The sequence below is a fragment of the Scyliorhinus canicula genome, chromosome 10 (assembly GCF_902713615.1).
Source record: "Scyliorhinus canicula chromosome 10, sScyCan1.1, whole genome shotgun sequence".
NCBI classification, from domain to species: Eukaryota; Metazoa; Chordata; class Chondrichthyes; order Carcharhiniformes; family Scyliorhinidae; genus Scyliorhinus; species Scyliorhinus canicula.
Genome location: NC_052155.1, coordinates 163,323,523 through 163,339,614, shown reverse-complemented (window position 1 = coordinate 163,339,614; position 16,092 = coordinate 163,323,523). Strand labels below are relative to the sequence as shown.

Here is a 16,092-nt window from a genome sequence, read left to right as displayed (position 1 = left end):
CAAGTTTTTTTACACAGAGGGTAGTGGCTGAAACTCACTGCCGGAGGAGGTGGTGGAAGCAGCGACGATAGTGACATTTAAGGGGCATCTTGACAAATACATGAATAGGATGAGAATAGAGGGATACAGATCCTGGAAGTGTCGAAGATTTTAGTTTAGACAGGCAGCATGTTCGGCGCAGGCATGGAGAGCCGAAGTGCCTGTTCCTGTGCTGTACTTTTCTTTGTTCTTTGAATTATTAGTCATTACTAAGCCAATTAATTTCAGATCTGACTTGGAATTGAATAGTCCTTTCTCAGTTTTCTCATATTGAACAGCATTTAGTTCCATTTGCACCTCCTCTTCAGATAATGCAGCAGAATCCATACATATCATTGAATCATAGAATCCCTGCATTGCAGAAGAAAGCCATTCAGCCCATCGAGTCTATCCCGACCCCTCTGAAAGAGCACCCTACCTAGGGCCACTCCCACACCCAACCCTGTAACCCCAACTAACCTTTGGATGCAAAGGAACAATTTATTATGGCCAATCTACCTAACCTGCACATCTTTGGACAATGGGAGGAAGCCGGAAGACCCGGAAGAAAGCCATGCAGACACGGGGAGAAAGTGCAAACTCCAAACAGACAGTCACCTGAGGCAGGAATTGAATTTGGGTCCCTGGTGCTGTGACGCAGCAGTGATAACCATTGTGCCACTGTGCTGCCCCACAGTAATCAGGCTTGAGTTCATTAGTGGGTAAGTAACATTTACACCACACAAGCATCAAGCAATGACTCTTTCAAATGAGAAAGGGTGTGATCGCCTCCCTTTGGCATTCAGTGGTATTACCATAACTGAATTCCCCAACATCAACATAATGGGGATCACCATTGACCAGAAACTGACCTGGAACAGCCACATAAATATTGTGGCTACAAGAGTAATTCAGAACTTTGCTATTCTGCATCTACTAACGCAGCTCCTGACTCCTCAAACATTTTCCTATATTTACGAGGTACAAGTCAGGAGTGTGAGGAATGTTCTCCACTTGCTTGGATGAGTGCAATTTCAACACTACTCAAAAGGTAGATAACGGGGAGCCAATGGATGTGGTATATCTGGATTTCCAGAAAGCCTTTGACAAGGTGCCACACAAAAGGTTGCTGCATAAGATAAAGATGCATGGCATTAAGGGTAAAGTAGTAGCATTGATAGAGGATTGGTTAATTAATAGAAAGCAAAGAGTGGGGATTAATGGGTGTTTATCTGGTTGGCAATCAGTAACTAGTGGTGTCCCTCAGGGATCCGTGTTGGGTCCACAATTGTTCACAATTTACATAGATGATTTGGAGTTGGGGACCAAGGGCAATGTGTCCAAGTTTGCAGATGACACTAAGATGAGTGGTAAAGCGAAAAGTGCAGAGGATACTGGAAGTCTGCAGAGGGATTTGGATAGGTTAAGTGAATGGGCTAGGATCTGGCAGATGGAATACAATGTTGACAAATGTGAGGTTATCCATTTTGGCAGGAATAACAGCAAACGGGATTATTATTTGAACAATAAAATATTAAAGCATGCTGCTGTGCAGAGACCTGGGTATGCTAGTGCATGAGTCACAGAAAGTTGGTTTACAGGTGCAACAGGTGATTAAGAAGGCAAATGGAATTTTGTCCTTCATTGCTAGAGGGATGGAGTTTAAGACTAGGGAGGTTATGTTGCAATTGTATAAGGTGTTAGTGAGGCCACACCTGGAGTATTGTGTTCGGTTTTGGTCTCCTTACTTGAGAAAGGACGTACTGGCACTGGAGGGTGTGCAGAGGAGATTCACTAGGTTAATCCCAGAGCTGAGGGGGTTGGATTATGAGGAGAGGTTGAGTAGACTGGGACTGTACTCGTTGGAATTTAGAAGGATGAGGGGGGATCTTATAGAAACATTTAAAATTATGAAGGGAATAGATAGGATAGATGCGGGCAGGTTGTTTCCACTGGCTGGTGAAAGCAGAACTAGGGGGCATAGCCTCAAAATAAGGGGAAGTAGATTTAGGACTGAGTTTAGGAGGAACTTCTTCACCCAAAGGGTTGTGAATCTATGGAATTCCTTGCCAAGTGAAGCAGTTGAGGCTCCTTCATTAAATGTTTTTAAGGTAAAGATAGATAGTTTTTTTAAAGAATAAAGGGATTAAGGGTTAAGGTGTTCAGGTCGAGGAGCAGGCTCGAGGGGCCAGACGGCCTACTCCTGCTCCTAGTTCTTATGTTCTTATGTTCAATGCCATCTAGGAAAAAGATTGCTTGATTGCCATCCCATCTACCACCTTGAACATTCAATCCCTTTACCAAAATGGTATGTGCAGTCTGTACTATCTCATACAAAGGATCTATTGCAGCAATTCACCAAGGCTTCTTTGGCAACATATCCATAACCTACAGCCTGTACCTTCTAATAGGACATGGGTAGCAGGTTAATGGGAACACCATTGCCTCCAGGTTCTCCTCCAAGTCACACATTAGCCTGAATTCGAAAGATACTGCTGTTCCTTTATTGTCACTTGGCCAAGGACGTGCAACATCCTACTAACAACATGTTGGGGAAACATTCAAGGCACAGACTAATGCAATGCAAGAAGGAAGCTCACTACCCCTTTCTCAAGAACAATTACAAATGGACAATAAATGTTGGCGATGCCCAAGTCCCATGAATTAATTTAAAAGAACTTCACAAAACTTAACACTCAAAAATGCTTCTGAGTAGCACTAAATAAGACAAGTGTTATGCCCAGAAGCTCATTATTGTTTCCATCTGTCGAATCTTCTAGAAAATTACCAAACGTAAGAATGTATTCTCCTTTTTATGTAACAAGAAACAGGAAAATTCATTGTTTATGACATGACAAAATGGCAACCTTTCCTCGGCGATAGCTTGTTTGCCTCTGAGTCACGGAAGTCCAAGTTCCACTCCAAACTTTTAATTGAAGGTCCTGTTGCACATTTAGTGGTGCTGCCATTTGAATGAAATGTTAAGGGAAAGCACCGCCTGTTCTCTGGTCAAAGATACCTTGGCATGATTTCGGTAAAACGGTAGAGAAGTGGGCCCTGGCCAATATTATTTCTCAATCAGCATTGCAAAAAGGTCAGATTACCTCATCATTGTCTCAATGCTGTTTGAGGGACTTTCCTGTGTTCAAAGTGGCTGCAACATTTCCTGTTACAACTTCCTTTCAAAAATATTTAATTGACTTTAAAAGCTTTGAAGCAACCTACTGTTATAAAAGATGCTTTATTAATGCAGTGGCTTTCTTCTGTATATAGTAAATGTACATATGATATATATAATGTATGTATATATCAGGTTGGGAGGCAGTGGCGCAGTGGTATTGTGACTGGACTAGTAATCAGAGACCTCAGGCATGGGTCTGGGGACCCGGGATGACATTCCACCATGGCAGATGGTGAAATTTGAATTCATTAAAATAACCTAGAATTAAAAGTCTAATGATGACCATGAAACCATTGTTGCTTGTTGTAAAAATCCATCTGCTTCACTAATGTCCTTTCGGGAAGGAAATGTGTCGCCCTTACCTGGTCTGGTCTGTATGTGACTCCAGACCCACAACAATATGGTATGTGCTCAGGGATGGGCAATAAATGCTGGCCCAGCCAGTGCCGCCCACATCCCATGAACTAAAGAAAAATTAAATACATGCATTATAATTATATATTTACATTTTCTCATAATCTTTCCTTTATATTTCATGTTTCACTATCCTAGAATAGCATGTTCTGCAACATGGCATCACAAATGACATTGGGTTATTATATTCCCTTGAGTGAGGGATAGAGAACATCAGTGCCAGAGATGTCATTAATAAACCTGTCTGTGCTTGAAATGTGAAATTTCCCCTCTGCACCAGAAATGAAAAAAATAATTAAGTTAATGGCCAAGAAGAATGCATTCCGCACTACAAAGGTGGGAGTATGTTTTCCAGCAACTCTGAGGTAATTCTTGGAAATAGTGAGTCGGCACTTTGCCTTTATAATAAATAAACCATTTCGAAATAAAATAAACATTAGTTGCTTGGTTGGATTCTGTCCCAGTGCGCACAATTGAAATCCTCATACAATCGCAGAATGATACAGCAAAGATAAAGGCCATTCAACCCATCAGCCAGCTCTATGAAAGAGGTATCCATTAGTCCCTGATCAATTTCCCATAGTCCTGCAAAGATTTCTCCTTTAAGTATTCATTCAATTCAATTTTGAAGGTTACTGCTGGATCAGTTTCCATTAGCCTTTCCAATAGGACATTCCCAATCATCTTTTTTCTCTCATATAACATATGTTTTGTTTTGCTAATTACCTTAAATCTGAAACCTTTAGTTACCAACTCTTCTGTCAGTTTCTCCTTTATTTACTCTGTCAAAATTGCTCAGGACTCAAACCTCCCCTTAACCTGCTTTGATCCAGGGATCCAATCCCAGCTTCTCCCATCTCTTCACCTAACTGAAGTTCCACTCCTCTGATAACATTCTAGTCAATCTCCTCTTTACTTGGGGCCTAAGCAGTATTTTATAACACTTCCTTTGCATTCTAGGTCTCTATTTATAAAGTTGAAGGTTCCATATGCCTTTTAAATAGCTTATTAACTTGTCTCATCACTTTCAAAGATCATGGGGCATTCAAACCCAGGACTCTGTTCCTGCACCATATTTAATATTGTACCATTTATTTTATGCCAACTTTCACAATTACGTTATTGAACAACACTCCAATAATTATGGGGAGAGGGAGGAAGTGCAGGAAAATCCGACAAGGCTGGAGAGAAACAGGTCTTGCTGCATTCAATGGGGCAAATCATCAATTTCAGCAGAGGCTTGAGAAAGTCCACAGTCAGCAGATGAGTGGCTGTAGAGTTTCTTAAGGTGGCAGTGGGAGCACTCCCACGGCCCAAATGAGTGCTATAAAAAAAAATCACACCCCCCCCCCCCCCCACCCCACTCCCCCTGACCCTGGCAGAAGCCCCCTGGCCAGTGGCACACCTATCAGCAAACTATGGTGATGTTGGATACTTTCTGTATCCCCTCTCTCTCTCCCTCAGCAGCCACAACGCCAGTTTAATTTTTTTTAAAAACAAGTGAATATGATCGAGAACTCGGCCCATCGGAGGCGGAGAATCGCGGAGGCCCCGAATAATATTGGGTTGAGCCTGCTAATGATATGCAAACGGTGTTTACTATATGTGCATTCTGGACCACATTGACGCCGCTATCGAGGCGACGGAGAATTGCGATTTGGCGTCAAATCGGCACCCGCCGCGATTTTGGCGTCAGGACCCATTCTCCGCCCAATTGTGTTTCTCGATTTTGGCATCAATTCCGCCCGGGATATCTGTTGAGTTATAACCTAGCATTAGTAAATGCTTTCAGAAAAGATGGTTTTGAAACACATGAGGCTATTTCTACCATTATCTTCAGTAGGAATTCATGTCAAATATTTGAAGATCAAGGGCGAGATTCTCTGACCTTCCCATGGCATGTTTTTCAGCGAAGGGAAGCGGCCCACTGTTGGGTTGCAGCGGGCCCTGCCACTGTCAATAGGTTTTCCCATTGAATCTATCCCACGTTGCTGGAAAACCTGCGGCGAGGTTGCACTGTTGGCAGGACAGGGAGATCCCGCAGGTGTGTACGCCAGGAAGACTCCACCCCGTGAATTTAACTAAATTCTTAGCAAATGACCGTGATGAATGTCAAAGTGTATGTTTGAAACATCAAAAGTTAAGAGGTTTGCAAACAAACTATCCAGTAAACGTCCAAACATTTCAATGTACAAAGCGTTTTTTAATAACATGAAAGAAGGAAGAAAGTAGGAAATGATATGAATTGACTGCTGTACCTTACAGAAACAAATTGATGTGTCTGAATAATAATGAAGATTTTGAACTGCAAATTCCAAACATAACTGAATGTGAGTCATGGTGTCGCCAACGAAAATCTGATAACGTACATAAATAGTTCATTTTCATGATTATAATTCAGTGAAGTATTAGAAGCACCTCACCCCAACAAATAGTAATTTTAGACCTTTCTGAAGTCAATTTACGTCATAGTCCCACTGATACAGTACTTGTTCTGTGCAAAGGTAAGAGCCATGAATTCCGTTTGGATTTATCACACAGTGAGGTGCTTATGTTATTCAGGTCAACTAGCAGTGTTCCAAACAGAAATGAGGGATCATAAAATAAAGACCTGGTCAACATGAATTGCTCTTGTGCCCTCTGAACAGCTTTCTATGAAATAACAGCCGGAGAACAGAAAATCTGCCGGTCTGGTGAATTGAGAAATGGTGCATTTGAGGGGACGAAGCATTAAGAATTTGAAGAATGCATAATGAAAAACATCGGGGGAATTATAAAAATTAGGCAAAGCTCTTTCCTAATAGAGTTAGTCCAAATGAGAGTAAACTTTTTACATAGAATTTACAGTGCAGAAGGAGGCCATTCGGCCCATCAAGTCTGCACCGGCTCTTGGAAAGAGCACCCTACCCAAGGTTAACACCTCCACCCTATCCCCATACCCCAGTAACCCCACCCAACACTAAGGGCAACTTTGGACACTAAGGGCAATTTATCATGGCCAATCCACCTAACCTGCACATCTTTGGACTGTGGGAGGAAACCGGAGCACCCGGAGGAAACCCACGCACACACGGGGAGGATGTGCAGACCCCACACAGACAGTGACCCAAGCCGGAATCGAACCTGGGACCCTGGAGCTGAGAAGCGATTGTGCTATCCACAATGCTACCGTGCTGCCCCTTAATGTACCGCTTTTGACTTTCGTTTTGATCAAATAAACCATGAAAGGATAGCACTGGCCATAATTAAGATCTAAGTGTTTTCATTTAATATATTAATGCTAAATTAACTTTCACTATAAAACTAAAATAAAAATCAGATGCTGTAAAATGGGCTGCAAATTTTCTTCAACCTCTTTTACATTCATGCACAGAGCAAAAATCTACCTCAAGGCAATTAAAATAAGAAGGTTTATTAAAATAAATGACAGAACATTCCCATGTGAAAGTATGAAATGTTTACATGTTAGTATTATCAATATATTTTCTAAGCTATAGTGTAACAGTAAATAAATTCAGTGATGAATATGTGTAGCCAACATGCCAATCAACATTTTCTGTTGTTTTACGTGCCAGATGTAGTCACAAATCTTCTGTGAACTAAAATGCCATGATATTAAAATCTTGCATTGAGTACACACTTCCTGTTCACGTGCCCCACTTCCTGTGCCATGATTTTAGATCATGTTTTGTGTCAATATTTGCCATTGTAAATTGGAACACTCCCAATGCAATTTTCCTATGTCAACTGTCACACCATAGTTTCTTGTGTTGGCCACTAGGTGGCTTTGGGGAATTACTTTCTGAAACCTCTCTTCCAAATTTGTTGCCACTTCATATATATATATATTTCTAAAATCTTAATAACTGACTGTGAGAGTGTCACAACTGATTTACTAGTCTACTTGGAAAGGTATTGGTTTGAAATGCGTGAATTTGCAAGTACCTGATGTAATTATTTAAATGGTCAAAGCACATCAATACAGTAGTTATGTCAACTTGACATTGTATTGCAATGAAACTGGCACTTGTTTCTTCTGCCCACCTCAAAATAGCTTTCCGTAGCAATTTTAAGGACAATTATGCCCTTTTAAATTGCATCCACACAGTGCACCAACCACAAAAAAACCATGCTGTTTCTTTGGCTTCCCCTTTTTCCCCTCAATGAAAAATGATTCCCAAGAATAGTACTGAGTAACTCAACAGCACCCGATTAGGCTGGGGAATGTTTGTACCTGGAAGGAAATTACTTATAAAGAGTCTGCCTTCTTAGTGTGTGGTACTAAATAAATCTTATTTCAATATTATAGCATGTAAATTAAATTGTTTTTTTTTGTTGAAACATTAATTAGATCCTGCCATAGGTTAATTCTTAAGCCTCAGCCTCATGAAACTTGAGACACAGCTTTTCAGAGAATCAGTCTGGAAGAGGTATCATTGTTAATTTTTTAAAATTAATTTATGGGATGTGGGCATTGCTGGTTAGAGTAGCATTTGTTGCCCATTCCTCGTTTCCCTTCAGAAGGTGGTGATGAATTGCCTTCTTGAACTGCTGCAGTCCTTGAGGTGTAGTTACACCCACTGTGCTGTTAGGGAGGGAGTTCCAGGATTTTGCCCCAGCGGCAGTGAAGGAACCATGATATATTTCCAACTCAGGGCGGTGAGTAACTTGGAGGGGAGCCTCCAGGTGCTGGGGTTCCCAGATACCTGCTGCTATTGCAATCTCTTCTCAGTGACACTTGAAGTAACAAAGTGAAACTTCTTGTTTACTTTTATGAAACTATGATCCACTATCTGGTGCAAGAGACGGCAGTGGAAACTGCTGATGCTAACCTGGTTTAGCACGCAGCTAAAGAGCTGGCTTTTAAAGCAGACCAAGGCAGGCCAGCAGCACGGTTCAATTCCCGTAGCAGCCTCCCCGAACAGGCGCCGGAATGTGGCGACTAGGGGCTTTTCACAGTAACTTCATTTGAAGCCTACTTGTGACAATAAGCGATTTTCATTTCATTTCATCACACTCCTACACCAGCAATAAGAGAATTTCTGCTGAATAATATGTTTAATGCCAGAATATGGGAGAGATTCTCTGGCCCTCCCACGGCACATTTCTCGATGGCGGTAGGTTCCCGCTGTTGGCCAGTGGCAGGCTGTCAATGGGATTTCCCATTGAATCCACCTGACGACCACAAAACCCATGATGGAGGTGCTCCATTGGTGGGACCATAAGATCCTGTTGGTGAGAACTGCCAGAAGATCTCACCCTTTATATTATTTCTCATAAAGTTCAGGATTCAATTGAAAATAGTAGAAAAAATATGAAATTTCAGATGTGCACTGTTAATTTAATTAAAAACACGAATAAAGAAAGAATAAGAAATGCCCTGTCAGATTATTAATCTCCCCACATTTTCTTCCAGTTAAATTCTGCATGTAATCATACCCAATTTTAATTTCATTTTGAACAGGCACTGATTCAACTCTTTTATACCAACAGCAAAATCCCTTATCCACTACATTATGAGTCAACATTACATTCAGTATGTCTATTCTATATCAGCAAGGAACAAAATAGATCTTTCAATTATGAAAAAGAATGTGAACTTTGTTTTATAACTCACATTTATTCATAAGTAGTGCATAGGGTCAATTTCCCATCACAACATTAAAAGGGTAATTGATGCGCCAAACATTTTTGCATGTATACCATTAATGAAAAAAGCAGAAGACAGCAATACCTACTTGACTCCAGTTATTATTATTCCAATGAGAAAATAAATTGCTAATTACCTGGTATAAAGTTGTATCTTGCCAGAAATCCAACAGATTCGAGCTCACCATCAGCAACAAATTTAATCCATAAATATCTGCCCGATGATGTTATAAAAGGTGGAATATTTTGACCACAATAACGTCCAATCTCGGTAGAAAACCCAAAAGGTCCATCCCGCACCTCGATATGGTCAAATTTACATTCCCAAGAAGGTTCAACGGAGTATTTTTCATCAAAGTAAAGTTCAATGCTTTGTCTTGGAGCAGCTAAATGGTGATATAACATAATTAGTTCAAAGATAACAAAGAAATATTCAGAGTTGACATATTATATTGCATGTGTGTAGTGTACTAAAGGAGGATGGTGGTTTTGGATGATGCAACACATGCCATCCAGCCTAACTCAGAGCATATAATGTCATCTGAACCTTATGTGCACTGCAATCTTATAACATATAATGTAAATATTTTAAACAACACCAATATTAATATATTATAAATTAGTGCTTCCCAACCTGTCCTCACTTTGACCCGATTTTGATACTTCAAAATTGTTGCGACCTCTGAATGTGAGGCAGGTGGGGGTTGGAACTGTGGAGGTAGAGGGGGGTAGAGGTGTGACGGAGTGTTTGGGGTGGGGAATGGGAAGGGCTGTGGGAGCAGAGGGAGAGGAGAGAGAAGTGAGACTGGGGGATGTTTAAATTGCTGAGTTAATTTCAGCAGAATCCCCTACTTTTTCACTCATTTGTTTGAGCAAGTATCAGCCAGTCGATTATGCCAAGTCCACCACTGGGCAGGAAACGCGAGCGCCTCACACATGTTAGCACTCAGTCCAAGCTCTACTGCAATCAACGCTGCCTCAGAGCTCATAACCCCAAAGTCCCATCTTGCGAACCCAGTGGGATAGCGACCCCAGGTTTGGGAAGCCCAAAATAAAATATGCTATCACTATTTGTTGCTTTTACATGTTGAAATAATTTGTATGTTTATTTCATGTTGCACCATACTGACAATCGACTGCCAATAATTAATCCATGACATGGTTGAAATATGGAAGATATTCTTACATTAATTAGGCTGCATTGAGAATACAATCTGATTAAATAAAAGCAACATCTGTTAAATTCCTTTCAGTTGCAAAATAATCTAGCAAAGGAGAGCTGCTTGGCACGCAACTTCTGAAAAACTCAGTGAAGACATTGGGAAATACAAAAAGAAGCATTTTTAGAGGTCGAAGAATTTATTTGAATGATGCTCTTGTGGCTTAAAAATGCATTGCATATTATTTGCTTTGTCTTAAATACTTGGTAAATATTCTGAAAATGTCTGCTGACCATACGCCAGAAAATCAGATTGGTTATAATATAAGGTTAAAGTTGCTCCCACTGTAGAAATAACTAGATTTATTCAAGACAAAACTAAAGTTGTTTTTCCTTTGCTGGTTTTAGTTAAAATTCTTGTGAGAATTTTATCGGTGACAATCCATAAAGTCTCATTTTACATTCGCTGCAGCATGTATTATGTGAAATGCCCTTTATTCATACCTTCAATGATGTATATGCACTCTCTGTCAGGAGGGTACTTGTTTGGATAATTGGGAGATGTGAAGAAGCCACCATTTGGATTCTTGATCCAAGAGCCACATTGCACTGACTTTGAAGAGGTTGATTTGTCTGTAAACAGATCAGAGTCAGCATCAAACGAGTATTCAGTGAAACTTATTGATCTAAAACACTAATGTATCCCCCCTACTTTGACCAGTGGTAGAACAGGTTGAGTCATAAATCTATGATAGCCAGGGGTAGGGTGAAGGGCTAGGGTGCACAAATGAGTCTAGGGTGGGGGAGCACACAGACTGACTACCTCAAAGTGAGGTAGGATTTAGGCAAAATAGGAGGGATGAAGAAAAAACTTATGTGGCAGATTATCGTGCCCTAAGAATGCCCCAAAGTGCAATTAGTTACTTTCTGAAGTGCAATCAATTGCTATATCAACAAATGGAACAATAATTTTTCATCGCACCATGTCTAATAAACATGAAATGAATCTAAGTTTAGTTGAGGGCACTGCAATACGGTGGTTATATTACTAGACTAGGAATTCAAAGACCTCGATTCATGGCCTGGAGAAATCCCACCATAGCAGCTGTGGAATTTAAATGAACTAAAACAAATCTGGAATTAAAAAGTTAGAATCATTAATGCTGACCATGAAACAACTGGAATGTCATGAACATCGATTTGGTTCACTGGTATGCTAGAGGGAGGGAAATCTGCAATCCTTACTCTGATCTGGTCCATGTGTGCCACCTTAACTGCCCTCTAAAAGGTCCATTCAGTTGTGTTCGAGAAGGTAGCTCACCGCCACTTTCTCAAGGGAAATTAGGGATGGGCAATAAATTTGGGCCTTGCCAGGGATACCCACATCCTGTGAATTAATTAAACAAATCAGGTAATCATGTCTTTGTGGCATTGAATGAGGGAGCAATATTAGATGGACACCTTGAATGTTTGATGGAGTAGTAGGGGCCCTGATATGAAGTATGGCTCCTGGTTATATCTGAAACAATATACAGTAAATGAAATTACATATTTATGCAGGCAATCTGCGTTCTATTTTATTCATAGGATTAATGATAGGTGATAAGCAACTCACTACAAAATTCATAGGGGGCAATTTCTGGCAGCCTATTTAGGTGCTAAACAATTGCTGAGGTGGCCAAGATGGGAGTCTTGTGGTTTGAAATCCGAGTTTAGCCCAGGTTCAACAGAATTTGTCATTTTTGTAAAGGAGTTGAAGCTTGCGCAAGAAATTGCCACCCAAAGACTTGTTAACAGGCGGAATGCCATGTAAAATGCCTCATTGAAGAGTATACATGGAGCTTTGGTGCCTAGTACTTATCTTGGGACATCCTTTCCCAACATGGTATTGATGTAGATGCCATGCACTACTGAAAGGAATATTGGCTATTTTATCTTCATTTGCTGCTGAAGCTTTGTAGAAGATCTCCGAGTCACAATGGGAAACCTTCTTGGGCACCTTGTCAAGATTTTGCCAACGCTCTCGCAACACTTATCCCTGAAATTCCATGAGGACTTCACCTGCAGTGCTGCTCACCTCAGTGGAGACTCTAAAGGGGCCAGCAGGAGAAAGGGAATGCCAGCTCATGGGAATATTGTGAGGAGTCGATGCATTGGGGTTGTGAGGCTAATGTATGGGCCTGGGTGGGGTGCTCTTTCTTTTGGAGGATTGGTGTAGACTTGATGGGCTGAAATGCCTTCTTCTGCACTGTAGAGATTATAGGGGTCCTATTTGGTCTCAGTGAAGAATGATAGGAGGACATGGGACAAGATACAGCAGCACCAGTTGCAGCAGAAGAGGACTGGAGGGCAAGATCGTCCCTTCTGCAGCTGCAGGGCATCCCTTCTCCTCTGGACTTCCTCCAGAAGGACTTCCAGTGCCACAGCTGAGAAAACTTCCTTGTTCTCTGTGAGCCGATGTGCTACAGTGTACCAGCCAGCACAATCCACACTGTCAGTGTAAGTGCGGAAATGGAGTTTGCATGTACTGCTCCATTGGATCTGCTCAACACCTGAGAGTTAAACCTGCAAGTTTCTGGTTTAGCATCTCCAGGCAAATCCAAATTATGGCAATAAGCAATTGGGACCATAACTGTGTGCTAAATTCTGGCTTCCAACCAATGTGTTTTATTAGCACAGCACTGACTTAGCACCTGCTTTAGCCTTAGGAACAAAGATATCCCCATATATTTACTACACCATCTATATGTCTAAATGTGGGTTGGAAGAGTTTGGATTGCAATATCTCCTAGCCATACATGTTGTTGAATTAAGTTCGGGCAGATATTTTGCTGCAATGTGACTTACAGAACATGCTGAGTCCAATGATATGCAAGTTAGGTGGATTGGCCATGGTAAATTGCCCTAGATGGGAGTTACAGGGATAGGGTGGGGGAGTGGGCCTGGGCAGAGTGCTCTTTCAGAAGGCTGGTGCAGACTTGATGGGCTGAATGGCCTCCTTCTGCACAGTCGGGATTCTATGATTATGATCAGGAAATAGTTATATTTCGGGATAATATTTTGGGTTGAAAATAACCAATTGGGGGTTCAACCAACAAATAGCCAGAAAATTGAAATTCAAAATGGGGCGCTTTGGCATGTCCAGGCATAAGAAACATTATTGAGAAAGGAGAGAATATATGCTTCCCCCTTCCCCTCTCCTCACTCTGGATAATTTCTTTGGTCTCTACTCTGACAGACATTAAACTGCAGTGTCTGCTCTATGCAGTAACTGTGCTGGGCAAAGCATTTCAAATGTTGTAGCCATTTCAAACTATGTGAGTCACTTCCATGCTCGACAGGTCACTGCAGCAAACTCTGAACAAAAAGTGTGACATTATCTGCTGTCAGTGATTACAATCAGATAATTAGAAAAACAGGAAGAAAACGTGATTATGAAAGTAAGGGCACAGTGATGATTATTACCTGATGTCTTTTTTGTTGACACACACAACCCTAGCAGGATGAGATTTGATACAACTGCAAGAGGAGAGAGAGAGAAAAAAAAACACATTTATCACAGGGATGTTTTTGTTCTGTTTGCATTAATATGGGTAAGTAGCTACACATAGCTATTAACTGCGAGCAACGTTGAAGAAAATCGCTTTAATACTGCGGGTAGCAGTTCATGTACTTTTGCGTCTGCCTTTATGAATATGTCTCACCTTGCAGTTTTAACACTAATTATATTTATTATTCACGCCTGGGAGGTTTCACGTGTTTATCTCCATTCACTCGGAGACGTCTCCAGAGTACAATTCAATCTTTAAAAAAAAACATGTTCATCCCTGCCCGCATCAGTTTTCTACTAACAGCCTAGTATAACCCACAAGTTAATAATGGTAATCCATTTCAAAAGTTCGCTTTGCTATGGGGGGCGGGGGGGGGGGGGGGGAGATAATCATCGACGATTGCTGAGAGTTAAATAATTTGAGCTTGTGCAGTATTGATTCGGTAAATAAATAGGTGTCTGGCAAAGGGGGTGGAAGGCGAAGCAGAATAAACTGGCGATGCAAATAGACCGCGCTTTGGGGAGACAGTTTGGTTTTCTGAGTGAGCACTGGTGAATCAAAGAGTGCTCAAAATAACCCTTCTGCTGTCTCTCTCCATCTCATCACCCCCCTTTTCCCCCATCCCATGGTTCTTTCCCAATGCTGGCTGCATCTCTATTGCCTAATGAATGCCCAGTTGGGTTTCTCCAGCCGCTATGGGGTCCCCTTCGCGTTCTATACAGTTCTATGACTAGAGTGCCACAACCACCCAGATATCGACTGTCTCGAGCATCTACTGGAAATCGCATCGGCAGAACTTACCGTGAAACAGGCTGAGCCGCTGCCCATGTACCATGTCTGGTTCTTATGCACGGGGCTCCAATCCAAACTAATTCCATTTAAGCAGTGCGTGCCTGACAGGATGACGGAAGATGGATGGATGGATGGATGGATTCAGGAACAAAGCTGGTAACACAAGACCATCCACATTCCACACACCGTTCAGAACATATGTCCAGACATATGTGTGTGTGCGCGTATGTGTGAGAGAGAGGAAGAGTGTGTGTTTCTTCCCCAAAAACAAAAACTCAACCAAAACTAATCCCCAGCAGTTTCGCACAGGACCCCGGCTTGATCAGAACATCTCCATGATTCCCGCACCACCGTCGCCACGATCCTTGGCTCCTTTTGATGCATTAAAGGGATTAACAGGTCCGTCATCAGCCCCTCTGATCGCTCCACCTTTGCAATCTTCTGGGAGAAACCAGGAGAACTGCTCCCCCCCCCCCCCCCCCTCCCCTCCCCACACTTTTTGTTTTCCTCAAAGCATATTTCACACCCGCAATCGGTGAGAAATAAAGACAGAAAGGAATGAAACACGGTCAAGATCCCGTTTGTCTGGCAGTCAAAAGATTTCTCTCCAACTTGTTCTGATTTTTCCCTCCTTCCCCATCCACCCACCGTTTGGAAATCGCTCTTACTGGTACACAGATAGCTCCTTCTTTGCCTCCCGTCTCCTCACCCCCCCCCCCCCCCCTTCCCCCTCCCTCTGCTTTTTCCCTTGGACGTGTTTTACATTAGATTTCTCTCTCTCTCTCTCTCCCTGGGCTGCAACAATCCAAGCGAACCGAGAGCTCTCCTCTCTTTCCTCCTCTCTCTGTCAGCCGGTGTCGCGGTGTGTGCGAGAAATTAAAAGTTCACCCCCCCCCCCCCCCCCCTCCACCCTCCCCTCTCTTGGCACCGGGAGCTGGAAGGCAAAGTAATTCGGTCACATGTCAGTGAATCCAATTTTTTTTTGATAAGGTTTTTGGGGAGGGGAGGGAGGGCATTCAGTTAAAAATAATGTAGCCACATCACCAAGACCCTGCAAACAAAAGGTCAGCCAGCTGTGAGCCACAGGGAGAGGGGGGGGGGGGGGACATCCATCAAGCCAGGTTCAGAGGTGAAAGGTACAATTTCAACAACACACAAACAGGGGTGCTGGGTGGGGAGATGGCAAGGCACAGGTTAAGTTGTTGCAATCAATATCACTGTGCCTCTGCAGCCAGGAAACATGGCGGGAATCTCAACAACTGCAAATATTTTTTTTTTTTTGTTTGTTGTTAATTTATGATTCAGACGCGCAGTATTCACGCCGAACT

The 16,092-nt window shown here is 42.1% G+C and overlaps 1 protein-coding gene across 3 annotated transcripts in view; it reads right to left on the bottom strand.

Moving 5' to 3' along the window:
- The window catches only part of neto1l (neuropilin (NRP) and tolloid (TLL)-like 1, like), a 376,641-nt gene extending 361,410 nt beyond the window's left edge, over positions 1–15,231 (bottom strand). The window contains exons 1-4 of one of the 3 annotated variants that reach the window (XM_038810066.1): positions 14,774–15,231; positions 13,887–13,940; positions 10,926–11,054; positions 9,400–9,648 (exon numbers count right to left, since the gene is read on the bottom strand). In XM_038810066.1, the coding sequence (XP_038665994.1) occupies positions 9,400–9,648; positions 10,926–11,054; positions 13,887–13,940; positions 14,774–14,807 (466 nt within the window). In that variant the 5' untranslated portion in view covers positions 14,808–15,231. The remainder of the gene's footprint in view (positions 1–9,399; positions 9,649–10,925; positions 11,055–13,886; positions 13,941–14,773) is intronic. The other 2 variants (XM_038810064.1, XM_038810065.1) reach the window with 2 other exon arrangements.
- Positions 15,232–16,092: the final 861 nt, after the last annotated feature.